The sequence below is a fragment of the Cajanus cajan genome, chromosome 4 (genome assembly GCF_000230855.2).
Source record: "Cajanus cajan strain Asha chromosome 4, NIPB_CcT2T_4, whole genome shotgun sequence".
In the NCBI taxonomy this organism is placed as follows: Eukaryota; Viridiplantae; Streptophyta; class Magnoliopsida; order Fabales; family Fabaceae; genus Cajanus; species Cajanus cajan.
In genome coordinates, this window is record NC_138520.1 from 32,348,392 (window position 1) to 32,373,638 (window position 25,247).

Genomic DNA, 25,247 nt, shown 5'->3' on the forward strand with positions numbered 1-25,247 from the left:
TGGATGATGTAAACGTCTTTGAAGAGGGTCACCTTTGCCCCAATGATCTAGGCGCACCAAGGGAGAGTAGCCTTTGAAGAGAAAAAGTGGACATTTATGGGTGAAGGATTTTGGGCATGAAAGGTGGGAGAAGGTTTAGGTGTTTTGATGGAAGCTCAATGATGGTTGGCTCACTCCAAGATGAAGATGGAGGCCACTCTAGGTTTCCCACTCTCCAAGGGTGGAGATAGGAGAAGGCTAGCCGATGTTAACCTAGTGACTAAGGAAGGGATGTTGAGGAAAAAATGCTCACTCAATATCATATAATCCAATGTATTTACAAGGTGCATGGTTTAGGGTATTTATAGGGGAGGGAGCATTTAAGGTTGCATTTGGAAGTATATGGTCGAAAATTGCAATGCCAAATGCACTCCAAATGAAACTCAAATTAACCCTAGATGCTACTTGGTGGCCAAGGGTGGAATCTTTGGGTTTGACTAAGCTACAACTAGGTCCATGATAAGACCATGCAACCTAGGTGCCTTCCACTTGGGCCTAAGCCTTTCCAAGTCCAAACATAGATCAATGCTCACCAAAAAATACTTCTAGGCCCTAAATAAATACCCTAGTCCAAAAAATAAAAATCCTAAGGCACCCTATAATACAAGGGTAAAATGTGAAATACAAGTAAAACTAAATCCTATGACTAAAATATCCCAAAATACAAGGGTAGAAAATAAACCCTATACTAATGATACTTATGAGAGTAATTGTTGAGATAGTTGAAGTCTGAGCTTGATGAGATCACCTCTGAGGCTTGAAGAGTTTTGATGATAACAAATGTGTGCCAAGGACAACAACTTGGAAGGCAAAAACAAAGTCAAAAGAAAGAGCTATGTAATAGGAAATAGTTTATAAAATGTTTTGATTGAGTTTATTTTTTGTGTGTGTTGTGTGCATAAGCTAAATCTATATCTATTTTGATTAGGGAGTGTATGATGATGAGTTAAAAGGACTAAGAAGTTATTTTGAGACTTAAAGTGAAGTTTTGAAAACTAACTCAAAATATTCGATTATCATTAAATATAATCGATTATTCCAGCAACAGGCAAAATGGGATGCCTTGCTGCAATAATCAATTATTTGTGAAATAATTGATTATCCCAGAAATGACTCTCTGGAATAATCGATTATCCAGTGAAATAATCGATTATATTGTTCTTGGTTGGTTTCCAGAAAACTTGAAGAACAAAATAATCAATTATTCTTTAAAATAATCGATTATCTGGTTCTGAAACTTTTATAAATAGTTTGAACTTTTTGAAACATCAGAACAGAGTTAGAATTGAGAATCAAATTTAGAAAAGCATTTTTGTGAAGTCTTTGTGACAATCTTTGAGAGTTTTCTTTGTGAATCCAAGAAGAAAAACGTTTGTGAAAAACATTGAAAGGATCATCATCATCACATTCTTGAAAGTGAAGAGATTAAGATTTGCTTCTAAATTCCAGGTGAATTCGTTCCTTAATTCTTTGTGAATACTTGTAAATCTTGAGAGGGCTTCTCAAGTGGTAAGGAATTCTTGTGGTGGGTTTCTACAAGGGATGCTTTCTTGAGGTCAAGAAAGTGGTTATCTTGAATGTAGGAGTATATGCATGTGTGGTATGCTTATAAACCTTCTTCATTAAGATAGTGGAACAAATTTTGATCAGGTTCTGATTGAGGACTGGATGTAGGTCTCATGTGGAGTGGCTGAACCAAGATAAAAGACTTGTGGAATATTCTCTTACCCTTATCTTTTACTTTGTGTAATATTTTGATTGTGTATTAAAGAAGATAATTCTTGATTAGCATGTGTGCATGAACAATGATGGTTTAAACTGAATTAAAGTATTACATATTGGTGTTAACTTTGAACCTCATTATTGGTTAATCAAGAAAGCATATAGAATTCATTCTTCTATAACAAATCTTTAAGAAACTTCATGGAAAATTCATTTTTAGAAAAGTTTAATTGAAATAAAGATCCTAAATACTCTAAAAAAATTTAAAGTGTCATAGAATCCAATTCACCCCCCCTCTTGGATTGTGCCATTCTTTTCTAACAATTGGTATCTAGAGCAAGGTTCTTGAGATTTATTCAAGATTTCAAAAATGGCCAACAGCAACCTACCCTATGGTGAGGGTGTGTCTATTCATAGACCTCTTGCTTTCAATGGTGAAAACTATGTCTACTGGAAAATTAGGATGAGAATTTTCATTGAAGCAATTGATATTGCTGTATGGGATGCAATAGAAAATGGACCCTATATCCCTATGACAAAAGATGATGAGAAGAAAGAAAAATATTAGAGTGAGTGGAGTGATGATGAAAAGAAAAGAGCCCAATATGACTATAGATCCAAAAACATTATTACATCTGCATTGTCTATTGATGAATTTTTTAGAATATCACAATGCAAATCTGCTAAAGAAATGTGGGATACTTTGCAAGTCACTCATGAAGGAACAAGTGATGTAAAGAGATCTAGAAAGCATACTCTCATAATAGAATATGAGTTGTTTAGAATGAACAATGGTGAATCTATTTCTGACTTTCAAAAGAGATTTACACACTTGATAAATTACCTTGTTGACCTTAGCAGAAAATTTGAAAAGGAAGAGCTGAATTTGAAAGTGCTGCAATGCTTGGACAGATCATGGCAAGAAAAGGTGACAGCCATAGAAGAATCAAAGGATTTGACCTCCTTGGCACTTGCTACTCTTTTTGGGAAGCTAAGAGAGCATGAGCAAAAGCTGCACATATTTGAAGAAAATGAACAGCAGGAAGAAGGGCAAAGGAGTGTCATTAAAGGCCTTAAAATCTGTCAAAGGCAAAGAGGTGTGTGAAGAATCAAGCTCCGATGATTCCGAAACTGAGAACTTCAAGTTGCTGGTGAAGAAGTTCAGAAAATTCCTAAGGAGAAAAAGGAATTCCCCCTACAAATTCAATAGAAAGACAAACAAGAAAGAGGAAGCAAGCACATCCTCTTTCAATTGCTTTAGGTGTGGAAAACTGGGGCATATAAAAGCTGAGTGTCCAAACCTCTTGAAGAAGCAACAAGAGGAGAAGAAAATAAAGAAAAATGGCAAAGGGAAGAGAGCCTACATTGCTTGGGAAGATAGTGACTCAAGCACAAAAAGTGATGAATCCAAAGTTGAAGAGAACAACTTGTGTTTGATGGCTGGAGTTGATCAAGACACAATTGTAAGTGATTCTGACCTTGAATCTAATCCAGACTATGATCAACTCCAAGAAGCCTTTATACAAATTCATAAAGAGGCTGTGAAATTAGATGCCTTGAATTCAAAGCTGAAAAACAAGTTGAAATGGTATGAAAATGCTTTAATTAAAGCTGAACAAGAGCTTGAGGATTTGAAACATGAGCATGAAAATCTTCAAACTATTTTCAACTTTAGTGAAGCTCATTGTGAAACCTTCTCCTCCTCAAAATATTTTTGTGAAAATTGCAAGACTTTTGAAAAAGAAAATACTGATTTAAAATCCACTCTTGCAAAGTTCACAAATGGAAATGCAAACTTAAATATTCTTTTGGGAAAACAAAGAAACACTTTTAATAGGAGTGGACTTGGTTTTAATCAAAGCATGAACATGCCATTCAACTCAAAGAAAGAAGCTTTTAAGAAAAACCAAGATTTCAGAAAATTTAAAAGTAATTTCTCTAGACAAATAACTTGTTACTATTGTTGTAAAAGAGGTCACATAATAAGGAACTGCTACTCTAGGAAATATGGAGTTCCAAATGGAGAAATGGTTTGGATCAAAAAGAGCCAAAGGCTGAGAACTAACCTACAAGGACCCTTCACATGGGTACCTAAATTTTTTCTCTGAATCTTTGTTGTAGGAATGCTTGAGGGCCAAGAACTTACTATGGTATCTTGATAGTGGCTGCTCAAGGCATATGACTGCAGATCCTTCAAAATTCTCAAGTCTGAAATTGAAGAATGAAGGGTATGTTACCTATGGTGACAACAACAAAGGGAGAATACTTGGTCATGGCAATGTTGGTGACTCCTCCTCGCAAACATTGATTGAGAATGTATTGCTTGTTGATGGATTGAAACATAATTTGCTGAGTATAAGTCAACTAAGTGATAAAGGCTTTAAAATTGAATTTGATAATACATGTTGCTTGATATGTAATAAAAAGACAAAAGAAATCAGATTCATTGGAAAAAGGATTGACAATATATACATGCTTGATTTAGAACACTCAATAGCTATTTCCAACACTAAGTGCTTAATAACTCAAGAAGACAATATTTGGCTTTGGCATAGCAGAGCTGCACATATTCATATGGATCATTTGAATAAACTGAGTAGGAAGGAATTAGTGGTAGGATTACCTAAACTCAAGTTTAGTAAGGACAAACTATGTGACGCTTGTCAAAAGGGCAAGCAAGTGAAGGCTAGCTTTAAAAGCAAAAATTAGATTTCCACAACTAGACTTTTGCAATTAATTCACATGGATTTGTTTGGTCCTTCAAGAACCGTGAGTCTAGGTGGAAACTACAATGGTTTAGTGATTGTTGATGGATACTCAAGATACACATGGGTTATGTTTCTTGCAAATAAAAATGATGCTTTTAATGCCTTTAGAAAATTTGCCAAGCTTGTTCAAAATGAAAAGAGTTCAAACATTACCTCTATAAGAAGTGACCATGGAGGTCAATTTCAAAACATAATGTTTCAAAAATTCTATGAGGAACATGGTATAAACCATAATTTCTCAGCACCTAGAACACCTCAACAAAATGGGGTTGTTGAGAGGAAAAATAGGTCTCTTGAAGAACTAGCTAGAACCATGTTAAATGAAACAAAATTGCCAAAATATTTTTGGTCTGATGCTATTAACACAGCTTGTCATGTGTTAAACAAAGTTCTGATCCGGCCTATATTAAAGAAAACACCCTATGAAATTTACAATGGAAGGAAGCCTAACATTTCATATTTTAGAGTGTTTGGGTGTAAGTGCTTTGTGCTGAACAATGGGAAAGAGCAACTTGGAAAATTTGATGCAAAGGCTGATGAGGCAATCTTTTTAGGATACTTTACAAATAGCAAAGTATATAGAATCTATAATAAGAGAACTCTAGTTGTTGAAGAATCTGTCCATGTTGTATTTGATGAATCCAACAAACAAGAGACAACGCAAACTGAAATTGAAGACATGACTGATTTGCTTGATCAACCTCTATTGGAAAGTGAAACTAATAATAAGCCTAAAGAGAGTGAATCACATGAAAATACAAAGGAAACAAGTGAACAATTGCCTAAGGAATGGAAAACTTCTAGGGACTTATCAATGGATAACATAATTGGAAATATTGGTAAGGGAGTCTCAACTAGGAGTGCCATCAAGAATATTTGCAATACTATGGCTTTTGTGTCACAAGTGGAACCTAAAAGTATTGATGAAGGACTAAAAGATGAACATTGGTTAATGGCCATGCAAGAGGAACTAAATCAGTTTGAAAGAAATGAAGTATGAGATTTAGTGCCATTACCAACTGATTATCCAATTATAGGAACCAAGTGGGTTTTTAGAAATAAGCTTGATGAATCTGGGATAATTATAAGAAATAAGGCAAGGCTAGTGGCTAAGGGGTATAATCAAGAAGAAGGAATTGACTATGATGAGACTTTTACCCCTGTAGCAAGGATAGAAGCAATTAGATTACTTCTTGCTTATTCCTCTATAATGAATTTCAAGCTTTATCAAATGGATGTGAAAAGTGCTTATCTCAATGGGTTGATACAAGAGGAGGTGTATGTGGAACAACCTCCAGGTTTTGTGAATTTTAAAAATCCTAATCAAGTGTACAAACTTAAAAAGGAACTCTATGGCTTGAAGCAAGCTCCAAGATCATGGTATGACAGGTTGAGCAAATTTTTGATTGAAAATGACTAGAGGGAAAGTGGATAATACATTGTTTGTCAAGAAGTTTAAAAATGATACAATGTATGTTCAAATCTATGTGGATGATATTGTATTTGGATCCACCAATGCCTCTCTATGTAAAGAATTTTCTAAAACCATGCAAGGAGAATTTGAAATGTCAATGATGGGGGAGCTTACATTCTTTTTGGGGTTGCAAATCAAACAAATGAGTGATGGAATTTTCATAAGTCAAAGCAAGTATTGCAATGAACTTCTGAAAAAGTTTGGTATGGAAGGGTGTAAGGAGGCTTCCACACCAATATCAAACAATTGCAATCTTGACTTAGATGAGAAAGGAATAACTGTTAATAACTCAAAGTATAGAGGTATCATTGAATCACTCTTATACTTGACAGCTAGTATGCCTGATATAATGTTTGTTGTGTGCCTATGTGCAAGATTTCAGGCTAATCCAAAAGAATCTCACATGAAGAGTGTAAAGAGAATTCTTAAATATTTGAAAGGTACAACTAATGTAGGTTTGTGGTATCCAAAGGGAGTCTCACTAAGTCTGATAGGTTACTCAGATTCAGACTATGCTGGGTGTAGACTAGATAGAAAAAGCACAAGTAGAACTTGTCACCTACTAGGTAGTGCACTTGTCTCATGGCATAGAAAAAAGCAAGCTTGTGTTGCACTAAGTACAGCTGAGGCTGAGTATATAGCTGCTGGGAGTTGTTGTGCTCAAATTCTTTAGATGAAGCAATAATTAAGAGATTATGGAACAGAGTTAACTAAAATACCTCTGAGATGTGACAATACAAGTGCAATAAATTTGACCAAAAACCCAATTTTGCACTCTAGGACAAAACATATAGAGATAAGAAACCACTTCTTGAGAGATCATGTTCAAAGGAATGATTGTGTTGTAGAGTTTGTAGAGACTAGTAAGCAATTAACTGACATATTTACAAAACCTCTACTGATGGAACTACTTGGAGAAGATTGATGTTCTTCAAGTTGAACCATGCTAAGTCCCTTCTTCTCTTGAGGTTCTTCACATCAATGGATGATTTGGATGAGTTCAAGCTTCAAAAGCTTGAAGATGCTTCCCAAGGTGGTTCAGTTTCTCTTGAAGGAGAGAAACTTGAGGAACCAAGCACAAAGGAGAAGTTCCTTTGTGAAGCTTCTAGGAGAAGAGATTCTCCACGAAATTGGACTCTTGAAATGAGAGAGAATTTCTGAATTCTAAGTCTCATAAATGTCAAAAGTGAATACAAGTGAAGAGATTACAAATATATAGGGAGAGGTAGCTTGTAGTGTAAGCTAACCTTGGTTCACTAGGAACCATGGTAAGGTGTAGCTAACCATCCATGGTTTCTAAAACTTGTAGGAGAAGCTAACCTTGACCATGATTCACTTAAGAACCATGGTAAGGTCAGCCAAACCTACTAAGGTTTAGAAGCTTGGAAGGCAAGCTTCAAAGCTTATAGGAGAAGCTAGAAATTTTGGCCAAGAACAAAGGAATGGGCTAGGCGGCCAAGGCTCAAAAATGCTCCATGATTTATTTCAAAAATATTTAATTTGGTTTAGTTAGGTTCATCATATGATGATGAGTGATAAATCATAATTTGATATGTATCTTTTCCTTCAATTTAGCTATTTTACATTCCATCTATGGTTAATTATAGGATTTAGATAGATATGTGTGTTGTTGGGCCAAATTGGATAGTTGGGAATTATTATTCTAAATTTTCGCTGTTTTTGGGCTGATGAACATGTCTCGGTCTTCAGGGCTTAACTTGGGCTGTAGTGATCCAAATGGTGAAAACTCGGTGGCCCTGGAAAGCGGAGACAAAGACCTAGAACTTTGCAGAAGGAACCGTGTTCAAATTCGTTCATCTAGAAGGACAATTTCGGTGGTCAAAAATCGGTGCGGAAATGGCATCCAACTCATCCCACCAACAACACCAACTCATCCCATTTCGTTTTGTCTTAGCTTTTTCCCATTATTTTATATTTCTTTTGTGTTAGATGAAGGCTATAAATAGGCCTTCACTTCTCCATTGTAAGACATCCCAAAAACACCTTCAAATAAGTTACTCTTGGGTGTTCTTCTACCTCCCTTCTCTTTGTTTTCTTTAAGTTTATTTTCTTTCTTGTAGTTGCAGTTTATGTTTTACTATCCTTTCCTTTTGTATGCATTTTAGTTCTGTTCTTTGCCTCCTCCATGGAAGGCTAGATTGTAGTACTCTTTAACTTGATTTAATGCATTTTCATTTTCCTTGCATTTTCATTTCCATTTCTATTTTAATGGAAGGCTAAAACCTTTGGGTTGGCTTCTTGTTATGGATTGTAATCTCTGTTTGAGGTTGGGTATGTTTGTGTGTCTCTGTTCTACTTTGTTCTCCTTCATTCAACCTCTATATTAGTATGTCCATGCTTAATGGGCTATGCTTAATGACACAGTTGCTTAATCTGTGAAGAGGTTGATGTTGTATACGTTTGCTTAATTCGTGTAGGGAAATCTTGAGTTAATCTTCGCTTAGTTGGTTAACTCGGATGGAACAAGGATTAAGTGGTTAACAGAGCAATCTTATTATGAACCAAGGATAAGAGAGTTACAATCCGAACAAGGAGCCAATCTATTTTACTTATTGTGTTATCTGCATTTTATTGTGTTATAAAATTAAAAATTTGAACAACCAAACCCCCCCCACTTCGTGTGTTTAAGCCTTTGACAGAGAAAAATGGTCCTTGAGAGACGACCTAGGACAACTTCCTAGTACTACATTTAATTATTTTTATTTGACCGGATACGACTTCGATCAAATTTGGCGCCGTTGCCAGGGACCATCAGTTTCTGTAAAAGGCTGTGCGTTTTTGTATTTGTTTTTGTGGTGTTTTGTTGTGTGTTTTATGTTTTAGAGTCTTTGTCAATTTTTGTGTGTTTTGTTTTAGTGTATTAATGTGAATGTGAATAGTGCAGAATATTAGAATTCATTTTTGATTTTGACAGCTAGATTTATCATTTTGCCTTAATTCTTGTGTGGTAGTAGCTAATGATTTTAGGATAATATTGGTGCATTAGTTTTGTTGTTTTCTAAGTTTTCATAAAATTCCCCCTTTGTTCACTATTACTATAGTGGTGCATGTAGTGTATGACTAGGAACAATCCACACACTTTGCATCCATTTGATCCTGAAATAGATAGAACATACCATAGATTAGTTAGAGAGCATATAGTCTCACCTGAGAGTGATACCCATAGTGTGAGTGTAGCATCTGAAGTTGACTCAACTGAAAACATGGCTGACCAACCTGGACCTCGAGAGAGAACACTTAGGGAAATGGCTGCACCTGATTTTACTTATGAGAGTTTATGCATTCAATACCCTGAGGAAGATGTTCCTTTTGTGCTTAAAACTGGACTAATCCATTTGCTGCCTAAGTTTCATGGTCGTGCAGGTGAAGACCCACATAAGCATCTCAAGGAGTTCCACATTGTTTGTTCCACCATGAGGCCACCTAATGTCCCTGAAGATCACATCTATCTGAAAGCATTCCCTTTTTCATTAGAGGATCTTGCTAAGGACTGGTTGTACTATCTGGCTCCTGGTTCAATAACAGGCTGGGATGACTTGAAGAGAGTATTCCTCGAAAAATTCTTCCCTGCATCCAGGACCACTGCAATCCGGAAGGATATATCTGGAATTAGACAACTCATTGGGGAGAGCTTATATGAGTACTGGGAAAGATTCAAGAGGTTGTGTGCTAGCTGCCCTCACCATCAAATTTCTGAGCAGCTATTATTACAGTATTTCTATGAGGGGTTGAACATGATGGATAGAAGCATGATTGATGCAGCTAGTGGAGGAGCCTTAGGAGATATGACACCTGCTTCTGCTAGAGGGTTGATTGAAAAAATGGCGTCTAACTCACAACAATTCAATATGAGGAGTGATTCCATAGTTGTGAGGGGTGTGCATGATATGGTAGCCCCAGATTCCACTGAACACAAAAAGTTGGAGAGTAAGATTGATGCTCTCACCACCTTGGTCTCACAACTGGCTACAAATCAAAAGTCAGGTCCACCACCAGCAAAGGTATGTGGAATTTGCACTTCAATTAATCATCCAACTGATGCTTGTCCCTCCTTGCAAGAGTCTTCTATAGGTCCTAATGCCCCACAAGCCTATGCTGCAAATATCTACAATAACAGACCAACACAGCAACAACAACAGCAAAGTTATGACCTCTCCAGCAATAGGTACAATCCAGGTTGGAGAAATCATCCTAATCTCAGATGGTCTAACCAGCAGCAGCAACAACAACAACCATCACCTCCCTTCCAAAACAATGCTGGTCCTAGCAGATATGTGCCTCCTCCTATCCTACAGCAGCAACAGAGACAACATGAAGCTCCTGCACCACCAGCTCCTCAACCATCTACTTCTGAACCTACATTGGAGGAGTTAGTGAGGCAGATGACTCTTCAAAACATGCAGTTCCAACAAGAGACCAGAGCTTCCATTCAAAGTTTGACAAACCAAATGGGGCAGATGGCCACTCAACTCAATCAAGCACAGTCCCAAAATTCAGACAAGCTACCTTCACAAACTGTGCAAAATCCGAAGAATGTAAGTGCCATCACCTTGAGGTCTGGCAAACAAATTGACATCCCAACACCACCTACAGTTGTTGTACCTCCACCTGAGCCTTCACTTGAGAAAGAGAGCCATACAGGTAGTAGTAAAAATTTTCATGCAGGTGGACCTTCTTCTAGTGCATGCACTGATAATCTATATCAAGCTCCTGTTCCTCTTCCATTTCCGCCAAAATCAATTCCAAGCAAAAAGATGGAAGAGATGGATAAAGAAATATTGGAGACCTTCAGGAAGGTGGAGGTGAACATACCTTTGCTGGATGCCATCAAGCAAATTCCCAGATATGCTAAGTTTCTGAAGGAGTTGTGCACTCATAAGAGGAAGCTAAAGGGCAATGAGCGAATCAGCATGGGCAGGAATGTCTCAGCACTCATAGGTAAATCTGTTCCACACATTCCTGAGAAGTGTAAGGATCCAGGTACATTTTGTGTACCTTGCATTATTGGTAACAATAAGTTTGAAAATGCCATGCTTGATTTAGGTGCTTCAATTAATGTCATGCCTCTGTCTATTTTCAATTCTTTGTCTCTTGGTACTTTGCAACCTACGGGTGTGGTCATCCAATTGGCCAATAGGAGTGTTGCCCACCCTACAGGTTTAATAGAGGATGTCTTAGTTCGGGTTGGTGAACTAATTTTTCCTGCTGATTTTTATGTGCTTGATATGGAAGATGGATTTTCCCATGGTTCTGCCCCAATCATTTTAGGTAGACCATTTTTAAAAACAGCCCGGACTAAGATTGATGTTTATGCTGGCACTTTGTCTATGGAATTTGGTGATATTGTTGTTCATTTTAATATATTGGATGCCATGAAATTTCCTTCTGAAGCTCATTCTGTTTTTCGTGCTGAATTGATTGATGATCTAGTTGATGAGCACTTTTATGGTTTAGATTCTCCTCATGTTAAGAAGCATTCATTTTCATCTGATTGGTATAACTATCTTCCATGTATTGAGTCTGAATCTGAATGTCAATCTGAATGTCAATCTGAATATCAATCTGAATGTGATTATGAGGCATCTGAACTTGATACTTTGGGTGTTGTACCTCTTGGTCTTGATTTTATACAGTCAGAATGCACTAACCATGTTGCAGGAAGTACGAAAGAATCTGACTTGCAGGTTGAGGTACAGGCTATGGAACCCCTTTTCCCTTCTTTGGTTTCTTCTAATGATCAACCAGCACCCACACCAGAATTGAAGCCTCTTCCAGAGAACCTCAAGTATGCTTACTTGGAAGATAATGAGAAGTTGCCAGTGATAATTTCCACCTCCCTTGATGTTGTTCAAGAGGAGAAATTGTTGCAGGTTCTAAAAAGGCATAAGAAAGCAATTGGTTGGACCCTGGCAGACATTCCTGGCATTAGCCCATCCACATGCATGCACAGGATATTACTGGAGGATGGAGCTAAACCAGTGAGACAGCCCCAGAGGCGACTCAACCCTGTCATTTTGGATGTAGTGAAGAAGGAGGTGACCAAGCTTCTTCAAGCTGGGATCATTTATCCTATATCAGATAGTCAGTGGGTGAGTCCAGTCCAGGTAGTCCCCAAGAAGACAGGCCTCACTGTTGTTAAGAATGAGAAGGATGAGCTCATACCCACTAGAGTCCAAAATAGTTGGAGGGTCTGTATTGACTACCGGAGGCTAAACCAAGCAACCAGGAAGGATCATTTTCCTTTGCCCTTCATTGATCAAATGCTTGAGCGTCTGGCAGGTAAATCTCATTACTGTTTCCTTGATGGGTTCTCTGGTTATTTTCAGATTCATATTGCTCCCGAGGATCAGGAGAAGACCACATTCACCTGCCCTTTTGGCACTTTTGCTTATAGAAGGATGCCTTTTGGCCTATGCAATGCCCCTGGCACATTCCAGCGGTGCATGCTCAGTATTTTTAGTGATTTTTTAGAAAATTGCATAGAGGTGTTTATGGATGATTTTACTGTTTATGGATCCTCTTTTGATGCATGTTTGGATAGTTTGGATAGAGTTCTGAATAGATGCATTGAGACTAACCTTGTTCTTAATTTTGAGAAATGTCATTTCATGGTTGAGCAGGGTATAGTTTTAGGGCATATTATTTCTAGTAAGGGCATAGAAGTAGATCCTGCAAAAGTTTCTGTTATTTCACAGTTTCCTTACCCCTCTTGCGTGCGAGAGGTTCGATCTTTTCTTGGCCATGCAGGTTTCTATAGGCGATTTGTCAAAGAATTCAGCAAGAAGGCCCTTCCACTATCCAATCTACTACAAAAAGATGTTGATTTTGTTTTTGATGACAGGTGTAAGCAGGCTTTTGACTACCTCAAGGAAGCACTCACCACCACTCCAATCATTCAGGCACCTGATTGGACAGTCCCATTTGAGCTGATGTGTGATGCATCTAATTATGCATTGGGGGCTGTCCTGGCACAAAGAGTTGACAAGTTGCCCAGAGTGATATATTATGCTTCCCGGACTTTGGACGCTGCTCAAGCAAACTACACCACCACAGAGAAAGAGCTTCTGGCCATTGTTTTTGCTCTTGATAAATTTAGATCTTATTTGCTTGGTTCTCGTGTTATTGTTTATACTGACCATGCAGCTCTGAAGTACCTGTTGAAAAAGGCTGACTCAAAGCCTAGGCTGATCAGATGGATGCTCTGGCTTCAAGAGTTTGACTTGGACATCCGTGACAGGAGCGGAGCACAAAACATGGTGGCAGACCATCTCAGCAGGATTGAGAGAGCTGAGAATAGTGCTGAAATCTTACCCATCCAGGATAATTTTCCTGATGAAAATTTGTTAACTATTTCTTCTATTTCTTCTTCTACCACCCCTTGGTTTGCAAACATTGTTAATTTTTTAGTTGCTTCTGTTTTTCCTCCCTTAGCATCACGAGCTCAAATTGATAAAATTAAGAGTGATGCTAAGCATTATACTTGGGATGACCCCTATTTGTGGAAGTTTTGCAGTGACCAGGTGATTAGGAGATGCATACCAGATAATGAGATTGATTCGGTCCTGCAATTTTGTCATTCTTCCCCACCAGGTGGCCATCTAGGCATTCAGAGGACAGCTCGCAAGGTGCTTGACTGTGGTTTCTACTGGCCCACGATCTTCAGAGATGCGTGGAAGATTTGTAGCACTTGTGAGCAGTGTCAGCGAGCAGGAGGATCCCTTACATGGAGACAGCAGATGCCTCAGCAGCCCATGCTATTCTGTGAGGTGTTTGATGTCTGGGGTATTGATTTCATGGGTCCCTTTCCTGTTTCTTTTGGATTCTCCTACATTCTTTTAGCTGTTGATTATGTTTCAAAATGGGTGGAAGCCAAACCCACCAGAACTAATGATGCTCGGGTTGTAGTGGATTTTGTTAGATCTCACCTATTTTGCAGGTTTGGAGTACCCAGAGCCATTGTTAGTGATCAAGGAACCCATTTTTGCAATAGATCTATGCAGGCTTTGCTCAAGAAGTATGGGGTAGTGCACAGAATTTCCACACCTTACCACCCCCAAACTAATGGGCAAGCTGAGATTTCAAATAGGGAGATTAAGAGAATCTTAGAGAAGATTGTACAGCCCAACAGAAAAGATTGGAGTAACAGGTTGGATGATGCTCTTTGGGCACATAGGACTGCCTACAAAGCACCTATAGGGATGTCTCCTTATCGGGTTGTCTTTGGCAAGGCATGTCATTTACCTGTTGAGATTGAGCATCGGGCCTACTGGGCTGTGAAGACCTGCAACTTCTCCATTGATCAGGCTGGTGAGGAAAGAAAGTTGCAACTGAGTGAGCTGGATGAGATCCGCCTGGAAGCCTATGAGAACTCTAAGTTCTACAAGGAGAAAACCAAGAAGTTCCATGATAGTTTGATAGCTAGAAAGGACTTCACGGTTGGGCAGAAAGTTTTACTGTATAATTCAAGGCTTGGTCTCATGGGTGGTAAGTTGCGTTCTAAGTGGATTGGACCTTTTGTTGTTACTAATGTTTTTCCTTATGGTACAGTTGAGATCAAAAGTGAATCCACAGACAAGAGCTTCAAAGTTAACGGGCACCGTCTGAAACCTTTCCTCAGCAATCCTTCCCTGTTGAATGCAGTTGTAGAGGAGATGTCTCTGCTCGACCCCACTTCTCTTCCACCATGACTTAGGGAGTTTTCTTTTCCCTTATCCTTCTTTACTTTTATTGCACTTGTCCAGATTTATTGATTGTCCTTATTGCTCTGATCTTCTGTTTGGGCCACATTGGGACAATGTGTGATTTAAGTGTGGGGGGGACGGTTTTAGCTTGATTACATGTTTTTAGGGTTTATTTGTTATTTTATGTTTTATGTTTAGGTGTTCTGTACAGCTTTGCATGTTTCTCTGTGATTTCTGGGTTTTGATTGTTTGTAGGCACTGACTTCATTCTTGGATAGGAGTTTTTTTTGATACTATATGGTTTGAAATCCCTGTTTTTCTCTACTTGGAAAGATGATTTTTGAGGTTTGAGAAGTTGTTTTAATTGTGACAGATATACCCTGTGTGAGGATTTGAGCCACTATCTATCCTTTTTTGTGTGTTATGCCTCTTGATTGCTTGCACAGTTGCCTTGTCTTGACTCTGTCTGATACTTCTTGATTCACATGCATGTTTGGATATGATTAAGGCATTTTTGTTCTTATAAGCCTCTGGCCAAATAAGCTTACCCTGAATTATCTCCTCTGATAACCCCTACTGAGCCTATTTCCCCTTTGTTCGAAGCTCATTACAAGCCTTAAGAGAAAAACCATGATTATCTTAACCTTTGGGAGTTTTGGAGCTTTGGAATTGTTTTGGGAATAAGTTCTTGAATAAGTGTGGGGGTGTGCGTGTGTGTCATTGGATGATGTATTTTGGCTAGTTGATCCTTTATGTTGTACACTTTACTCATTACAAATTTTCGTGGTACTGTTCACTATGTACTGTTCATACTCAAAAAAAAAAAAAAAAAAAAAAAAAAAAAAAGAAGAAGTTGTTTGAGGCAAGAGAAAGAGGATTCATCATCATAAAAGTCATTAGAAATTTTTGGGTTTATTTCTTGTGCGTATTCTTGACTTATTCCCCATTGCTCCTCTATTTCCTCTGGTTTGCAGTTACTTATCCCATAAATTATCCTCTACCTTGTCCTTAGCCTCATTACAACCCTAAAAAGACCTTTTGATCCTTATGTGCATGTTTATTGGGTGTTGATTTTAGAGGCTTGCCAAGTCTATCTGTTGCTTGTTTTTCATGAGTGCTTTGAGAGTATACAGTTGCCTAGACACTTGAGAGAAACAGTGATATAGTGCATCTTGTGAGGCTCTGTTACTTTTGATTCACCTCTTGAGCTAATTAATTGTCTTGCCATGTCTTGAAATGCTTGGATGATTTCCATAAGTGTCTAGTTTCTCTGACTCTTTTTGTGTTGGATGTTGTCTACTCCTTTTCTTTTCCCAGGAGTCATTGAGAATTGTGTAAATCTGTTTGTTTTCTTGTGTGTATTGTTGTCTCTGTTTCTTCCTGTGTCATCACTTTCTTTGATATCTTTGGAATTGTTCTTTGCTTTGCTTTCTTGATTTTGCCCAGGAGTGCAAAAAGCTAAGTGTGGGGGTATTTGATAAATCATAATTTGATATGTATCTTTTCCTTCAATTTAGCTATTTTACATTCCATCTATGGTTAATTATAGGATTTAGATAGATATGTGTGTTGTTGGGCCAAATTGGATAGTTGGGAATTATTATTCTAAATTTTCGCTGTTTTTGGGCTGATGAACATGTCTCGGTCTTCAGGGCTTAACTTGGGCTGTAGTGATCCAAATGGTGAAAACTCGGTGGCCCTGGAAAGCGGAGACAAAGACCTAGAACTTTGCAGAAGGAACCGTGTTCAAATTCGTTCATCTAGAAGGACAATTTCGGTGGTCAAAAATCGGTGCGGAAATGGCATCCAACTCATCCCACCAACAACACCAACTCATCCCATTTCGTTTTGTCTTAGCTTTTTCCCATTATTTTATATTTCTTTTGTGTTAGATGAAGGCTATAAATAGGCCTTCACTTCTCCATTGTAAGACATCCCAAAAACACCTTCAAATAAGTTACTCTTGGGTGTTCTTCTACCTCCCTTCTCTTTGTTTTCTTTAAGTTTATTTTCTTTCTTGTAGTTGCAGTTTATGTTTTACTATCCTTTCCTTTTGTATGCATTTTAGTTCTGTTCTTTGCCTCCTCCATGGAAGGCTAGATTGTAGTACTCTTTAACTTGATTTAATGCATTTTCATTTTCCTTGCATTTTCATTTCCATTTCTATTTTAATGGAAGGCTAAAACCTTTGGGTTGGCTTCTTGTTATGGATTGTAATCTCTGTTTGAGGTTGGGTATGTTTGTGTGTCTCTGTTCTACTTTGTTCTCCTTCATTCAACCTCTATATTAGTATGTCCATGCTTAATGGGCTATGCTTAATGACACAGTTGCTTAATCTGTGAAGAGGTTGATGTTGTATACGTTTGCTTAATTCGTGTAGGGAAATCTTGAGTTAATCTTCGCTTAGTTGGTTAACTCGGATGGAACAAGGATTAAGTGGTTAACAGAGCAATCTTATTATGAACCAAGGATAAGAGAGTTACAATCCGAACAAGGAGCCAATCTATTTTACTTATTGTGTTATCTGCATTTTATTGTGTTATAAAATTAAAAATTTGAACAACCAAACCCCCCCCACTTCGTGTGTTTAAGCCTTTGACAGAGAAAAATGGTCCTTGAGAGACGACCTAGGACAACTTCCTAGTACTACATTTAATTATTTTTATTTGACCGGATACGACTTCGATCAATGAGACCTAGCTAAATCAAATCTATGAAAAATTAGGAGCAAAATGAGTCTAATATGCAAAATTTTGCCTAGGCCCAGTTCTGGCCCAATTACTATTTACACCTTCAAGCATTGCTAAATGCCACCCCTTTTTCCCTACTGAAAAAAAATATAAAATGAATGTATCAACAAAGGAGGTTAAATGTAGTTAAACTCTCCAAGTAACCTACCCTAAAAACAATATACAATCACTAATAAAAGCAAGTAAAGTGCCTCACAAATACAAAGGCAAAAATAAGCCTATACAAAGAAACTACTATATGTACAAACATATGAAAAAGGTCTTTAAGATCATCCCATTCCTCTTGGTTCTTTTAAGATATCACCTCTTGGATTCCTTGGCCTTGGCCATAGTCTATCATACCCTCCCTCTTGAAAAGGATTTGACCTCAAATCTCGAGGGTCTTCATGATTATTGGCCATACCTACAAATATATAATAAAATTCATTAGAGGTGATATTTTAACAAATAAATGTGAAAGGTATATCCTAGAAGGAATCCTTTCATGGAACCTAAAGAAGTCTATGATACTAGACCTTCTAATATAATGAATAGGATCCTTTCCTAAACATATACTAGGTATATTACTAAATCCTAAAAATGTGCTAAAACTAAAACTATAGCACACTGAAGACTTAATCCTAAAAACTAAAACATCTTGCCTAAAGTACCCTATGTGGTAACCTAGGCATTTCTTAGAAAATAAGGAAAATACTACAAAGAAATTTCCTAAACAATTTTGGATTATATTATTTGTTGGATAGTTATGAGAAGAATTTGTCACAAGGAACCTTGAAGGTTCAGATGTTATATCCAACAAATAATATATTCCATAAATTGGGTGCATTATTGAAACAACTAAGGTAGGAAAAGTCCTACACAAAGGAAGGCTATCTACCTTGGGCACCACCAAGGAAGTAGCATGAGAAGTGGAACTAAGTGAAATCCACTTCTCCTTCACCAAATCTTGAAGTTGAGACTCTTTTTCTTTAAAAAATAATGGATTTATGAATCTCCTCCTCAACACTAATGGTAGAATGAGGGCAAGAGTTAAGATCTTTATGACTAAAGAGAATTTTTTTCATAGGATTTTGTACTAAAACAATTCTCTTTAGTCACAAATCCTTTAGAGGATATTTCTTCCTCTTTACTCTTCCCTGCACAAAGTTCTTTCTTTTTTTCTATTTCTTCTTTTCCTATGAATTTCATTTGTCTTCTTCTTTTGTGTTTTCTCATGTCTTCTTTCAATTTTTCTTCTTCTTGTTTAAGAATTCTCAACTTCTCATCTAGGATAGCAAGTTTGGCCTCTCTTTCAATTTTCTCCTTCTCTTTTTGAAAGGCCTCTTGCTTCTTCCATAGTTTAAGTGATTTTAGCTTTTTTGTTAAGTAAGAAATTCTTTTAGGAAAGCTATCACTTCCACTATAGTTGGATTTTTGAGACATTTTAAACAAGATTTTTCTCTTCACACAAAAATAGATTTTAAGAAAATAATATTTTTGGAAGTGCTAGACTTGGCACTTGGAGGTCTAAGAGTACAAATTGAACTTTGGAGGGAGGTGAGCTACTATCGAGCCACTTAATAACCAAGCATCTTCAGGTAAAAATCTCTAAACCCCTTTGTACTTTGCCTTGCACAAAATGTTTTCACAAAGTTCTTTTCAAAAGAAAAATAACAAGCAAGTGTCTAATGTGTACAATTAAGCAATGCAATCAAGACTTGAAAACATAAATTGCTTGAAAACATAAATTTCTTAAAACGTAAATGGCATGAACATAAAGACAAGAAAACGTAAACTAAGCGTTTTAAGCAAGTAAACCTATGTGAGAGCTTGGAAAATACCAAGGACTTCCAAGAACCACTCTCACTAGTACTAAGCGTATTACCCTAGTTTGAAAACACTAAGGAGAGATGGAAATGCACCAAATGCACTCCAAGACACTCCTAAAAAGCCCTTGTACAAGAAGTGAAAGAAATGAAAATTTACACCAAATGAAATGCAAATTTACACCAAATGAAGTGTAAATTCACACTAAATGAAATGTAAATTCACACTAAATGAATTTAGTGGCTGCACCAAACTTTAGGAAACAAAATTTAGCCACTAAATTAGTGACAAAATTAGAGACGAATTTAACAAGGAAAATTTTTGAAACAAAAATTTCCGTCTCTAAACTAGTCACTAGTTTTCACAAATTTTCTCAAAAATTGTTGTTGTCTTTCTCCAAGCTTCTCCCAAGTGCAGCAACCTCTCCAAGTGTATCTCTCCTCTCTTAGGAATAACCTTGATGTTGGTTATTCCTAGGTGTTTGTCTCCCACCAAGAGCTTTCCACCAAAGAGAATAACAATCTCCTAGGCTTCCACAAACACTTCAAGATGCTACCCTTGTAATTGGCTTTCCACACCTTCAAAGAGGCACTCAAAACACCTTAAGTTGTTGGAGTTATATAGGAAAAACTGAAAAAGCACAATTAGGAAAAGATGCACCAAGTGGTAGAATTAAAGAGACAAGATTAGAAAAAGTTCCACAAAAGACAAGCAAAAATTAAGGCACCAAAGAAGGCTAGCACACAAATGGAAAACCTATCAATGACACTAGAGTGGATTACAAAACAATATCTATGATTAAAAAATAAAATAAGACTCAAATGTAAACAATGAGTGGCTGGACAGGAAATTAAAGCAAACAATTACACAAATCCGAGAATGATTTTTCTCAAAACTTTCACTCCTTGGCTTTTCTTTTGTTCTTTCTTTGTTCTTATTTTTTTGCAAATTTTTTTTCACTTATTTTTCTTTTTGACACAGGAGTTTAATTCCTTTTTATCATGCAAGAGTCTCGGATTTAACCATAAAAAAAATGCTGCCAAAATGCCACACAAAACAAGAGGTATTCAAGTGAAATGTTCAACTAGTGCTTCACAATTTTGTACTATTTTTAAGTCCAATTTTTAAGCACCTTTTCTTTTTCTTTTCTAATGCTTTTAACACACTAATACTTCTGTTTTGCCTCTGTTTTGAGGACTTAAAAAGTGTTAAAAGTTTCAGCCACAAAGCAAGACTGAAAGAAACCTAATAGGAATTAGTGTTCAACAATTTTTTTGACAAACTTTTTAATGTGACATAAAGGAAACCTAACTTGATGGAAACTTGCTTAGAGAATCTGGATTGATGTGAATCCTCTTCAAGTTTCTCCCCTAGATCTTCGGCTCCTTGATCCTTCCTAAGCTTGGCTAAGGTCTCCTATGGAGGAGGAGGCCTTAGAACCACCAAGGTTTGGTGGAGAACTCTCCCAAGAGGCGTCACTCCTTGTTGAAGAGATAAGCCCCTTCAATTCTCACCACACTCTTCTATGAAGGGATAAGAGAATTGGATGAATATCAAAGAGGTTTAGGGACTTTTAGAAGAGAGAAATCTGAACAATTCTTCAGAAAATAATTCTCAATACATCCAAAAGTGTTTTACAATGAAGGAAAAACGAAAATATAGGAGTAGGAAGCTTGGAGAGTAAGCTAGTCTTAACCATGGTTCACTAGGAACCATGGTAAGGTCTAGCTAACCACTCATGGTCTAGAGGCTTGGAGTGCAAGCTACTCACTTAGCTTGCTTGGTAAGCAAGCTAAGGAGAAGATTGTGCTTCAAGCTTCCAAGCTTGAGAAAAACCGAGCAATTTGGCCAAGTGTGAACACAAGTGTGAACACAAGTGTGAACACATCTAGGTGGGCGGCCTTTTGGACTTATTTTACTCCAATCACGTTTTAAAATTGTTAATTTGGTTTAGTTAGGTTCATCCAATGTGAATGGAACCTAGCTAAATCAAATCTATGAAAAATTAGGAGTAAAATGAGTCCAATATGTAAATTTTAGCCTAGGACCACCTTTTGGCTAAATTGCTAGTAACACTCTCTAGCTTACTAATGGAACTCTCTAGCTTGCTAATGCCACTCCCAATCCTACTACTAGAAAACTAAGAAAAGAGTGTATTTCTAGGTTAGGTTAAATGGAGTCAAAGTGCCCAAGTAACCTACCCTAGAAACAATATACAATAGCTACTAAAAAGGAAATAAAGTGCCTCACAAATACAAAGGCAAAAATACACGTATACAAGTATCTACTACATACAAAGTACAAGAAATCAACTATACAAGTATGTACAATGGAAACTTAAGAGACTAGTAAGAGGAATCATAATCAATGCTCATGAAGAGCAAAGGTCTAAGAAGCACGTCCTCTGTAGAAGCCTCTTCTAGCTTCCTAACCATGGACCTAGTTAAAGGCCCAATGGTATTCAAGTGTGAGCATCCTTGGATCACCCTTCACCCTTCTTGGTCTTACCTCTTCCAAAGGGATCCTTGGGGATTAGATTTCCATCATAACTCTATGAAATTTGCTAGAACTTATAGCAAATTATGAACTCAAATATGCAAAACAAAAGCAAATATAGGTCAGGTACAAAGAGTATAAAAAAAAACGCACAAACCAAATGGACCAAAGAACAAGACAAAAAAAACAAAAGTTAAACAAGCTAGTCTAGGAATTAATGACATGTAAAGGACTACACATGACTCTAGACAAAATAAGTGATTCAAAAATAAAACTAATGCAATATGAATGTTTTCCAATTGTGGACACATTTGAGACTCAAACAAACATAAAAAAATGCACAAGAACAAGATTCCTAAAAGCACAAATCGAATTGATTCACAAGAATTGGAAACAAGCAAAATATGAATCAATTACTTCTCATGAGACATATAGGATCCATCAAAATATGAAATAAAACTAGATCCATACAGCAACACAAATTTAGACAAAGATAAGGAAGGAACAACACGGATTCAATGAAGAAAAAATTAGAAACACATAACCTCAAGAGCACTAGGCTCTAGATACCAAAACTGATGAAACTACTTGGAGAAGATTGATGTTCTTCAAGTTGAACCATGCTAAGTCCCTTCTTCTCTTCAGGTTCTTCACATCAATGGATGATTTGGATGAGTTCAAGCTTCAAAAGCTTGAAGATGCTTCCCAAGGTGGTTCGGTTTCTCTTGAAGGAGAGAAACTTGAGGAACCAAGCACAAAGGAGAAGTTCCTTTGTGAAGCTTCTAGGAGAAGGAGATTCTCCACGAAATTGGACTCTTGAAATGAGAGAGAATTTCTGAATTCTAAGTCTCATAAATGTCAAAAGTGAATACAAGTGAAGAGATTACAAATATATAGGGAGAGGTAGCTTGTAGTGTAAGCTAACCTTAACCATGGTTCACTAGGAACCATGGTAAGGTGTAGCTAACCATCCATGGTTTCTAAAACTTGTAGGAGAAGCTAACCTTGACCATGATTCACTTAAGAACCATGGTAAGGTCAGCCAAACCTACTAAGGTTTAGAAGCTTGGAAGGCAAGCTTCAAAGCTTGTAGGAGAAGCTAGAAATTTCGGCCAAGAACAAAGGAATGGGCTAGGCGGCCAAGGCTCAAAAATGCTCCATGATTTATTTCAAAAGTATTTGATTTGGTTTAGTTAGGTTCATCATATGATGATGAGACCTAGCTAAATCAAATTTGAAAAATTAAGAGCAAAATGAGTCTAATATGCAAAATTTTGCCTAGGCCCAGTTCTGGCCCAATTACTAGTCACACCCTCAAGCATTGCTAAATGCCACCCCTTTTCCCCTACTGAAAAAAATATAAAATGAATGTATCAACAAAGGAGGTTAAATGGAGTTAAACTCTCCAAGTAACCTACCCTAAAAACAATATACAATCACTAATAAAAGCAAGTAAAGTTTCTCACAAATACAAAGACAAAAATAAGCCTATACAAAGAAACTACTATATGTACAAACATATGAAAAAGGTCTTTAAGATCATCCCATTCCTCTTGATTCTTTTAAGATATCACCTCTTTGATTCCTTGGCCTTGGCCATAGTCTATCATCTACCAAGGGAAAGATTTAACCAATTAAGAATTGAACTAGGCATAATCAATGAATCATGTTTGAATTGATTATGATTTGAGAGTGTTTGTATGATTGCTTGGAGCAAGTATGATACATTAATGCAATAGAAGAGAGTATTTAAGGAACAAATTAGACTAAGAATAATTTGAAAGGTTAGAATTTCTAAGAAGCAAAACTTCTCTGGAATAATCGATTATCTTAAAATATAATCGATTATTTCAAGTAAACTCATAATAATAATTGATTATTTGGGTAATAATCGATTATCTGGGAGATAAAGAATTCCAAGACCCTCTGTAATAATCGATTATTTAGGCAATAATCGATTATCTGGTATGAAGAATCTCAAGAGTCTTTGGAATAATCGATTATCTAGGGTAATAATCAATTATCTGGGAAGAAGAATTTGAAAGGCCTCTGGAATAATCGATTAACTTGAAAATAATCGATTATCTGGGCAAAGTTAGGAAAAACAACTCTCTGGAATAATCGATTATTCCAAAAATAATCGATTATTCATAGCAGATAGTGTTTTAAAGGGTTTTACTGATACAAATAATCGATTATTTGTATAAATAATCGATTATCTGGGCGACTTTAGACATTCTTGCAGCATTTGAACGGTTATATGCACGCCAAACCCTTAAAAGACTTGTGCAATCTTCTCTTACCCTTATCTTTTACTTTGTGTAATATTTTGATTGTGTATTAAAGAAGATAATTCTTGATTAGCATGTGTGCATGAACAATGATGGTTTAAACTGAATTAAAGCATTACATATTGGTGTTAACTTTGAACCTCATTATTGGTTAATCAAGAAAGCATATAGAATTCATTCTTCTATAACAAGTCTTTAAGAAACTTCATTGAAAATTCATTTTTAAAAAAGTTTAATTGAAATAAAGATCCTAAATACTCTAAAATTTTTTAAAGTGTCATAGAATCCAATTCACCCCCCCTCTTGAATTGTGCCATTCTTTTCTAACAGTAATTAGTACTCTATGACCATGAGGAGGGTATCCTTTGGTGGGTGAGCTCTTTCCTCCTCTTCTACTCTCCTAGCCATGGATCTTATGATGGGGCCCACATGGTTCTTCATAGATGGTCTTCCATCACAACTTTTCAGTAGCTAAATCAGTCACTATTCAATTTTTTCCCACTTTAAATTTTTTTTATCCTTCAGTGACCGATTTAGTGACCGAAATGTAAATATGTAGCTATCGATTATGATTTGGTCACTAAAGTAGCGACCAAGTATAATTTCTGTCACAAAACTCAATAAAATGTAATTTTTTTAAAAAAATTATTGAAAATACCTGTAGCGACCGAATCAAATTCGATTGCAAATTGATAAAATTATATATATAAAAAACAAAATGAGGTATTTTTTGTTAGGGAAGGAGAGTATAAAAAAAATATAAAATTTGTTTCTAAAATAATAAAAAAATTATTTTAGAAGAACAAGAACTCATGACCCTCATAATAAAATTACTTATTTTTAAACAATAAATAATATAAATTATATAATATTAAAATAGATAATAAATCATGTTTTATTAAAAAAAATGAGAAAAAAAATGCTATAAAAGAAATTTAAGCAATTTTTTTTTTGAATCATTTAAAAATTATGAAACAATTTGAATAATAATTTATCCAATAAATTTTTTATTTTTTTTCTCTTGATAAATTTTAACTTTCGTTTATCATAGTTGATTTGTCTTTTGATTACTATATAATTCCTTCTTTATTTTATGATCATTTGTTTTGTTTCAAATACACAATTTATTGTGTATTAAGGCAATTAAGCTTGTTTTCATGAATCTTATTTTATTTGAATTATTATTTTAAAAAATAGAT

General features: G+C 36.4%; 1 protein-coding gene and 1 non-coding gene across 2 annotated transcripts; one reads left to right on the plus strand and one right to left on the minus strand.

The window, feature by feature from the left end:
* Positions 1–7,520: 7,520 nt before the first annotated feature.
* Positions 7,521–16,500, plus strand: LOC145956778 (uncharacterized). Its single transcript, XM_083072458.1, has one exon. It carries the CDS (start codon positions 9,081–9,083, stop codon positions 14,709–14,711), a length of 5,631 nt encoding a protein of 1,876 aa, XP_082928584.1. The 5' UTR covers positions 7,521–9,080; the 3' UTR covers positions 14,712–16,500.
* Positions 9,611–9,715, minus strand: LOC145957665 (small nucleolar RNA R71). Its single transcript, XR_014433708.1, has one exon. It is a non-coding gene; the product is annotated as a small nucleolar RNA R71 (small nucleolar RNA).
* Positions 16,501–25,247: the final 8,747 nt, after the last annotated feature.

Bases quoted from the DNA above. Each gene is read 5' to 3' on its own strand.
- LOC145956778 (XM_083072458.1), top strand. From the start codon at position 9,081: ATGACTAGGAACAATCCACACACTTTGCATCCATTTGATCCTGAAATA.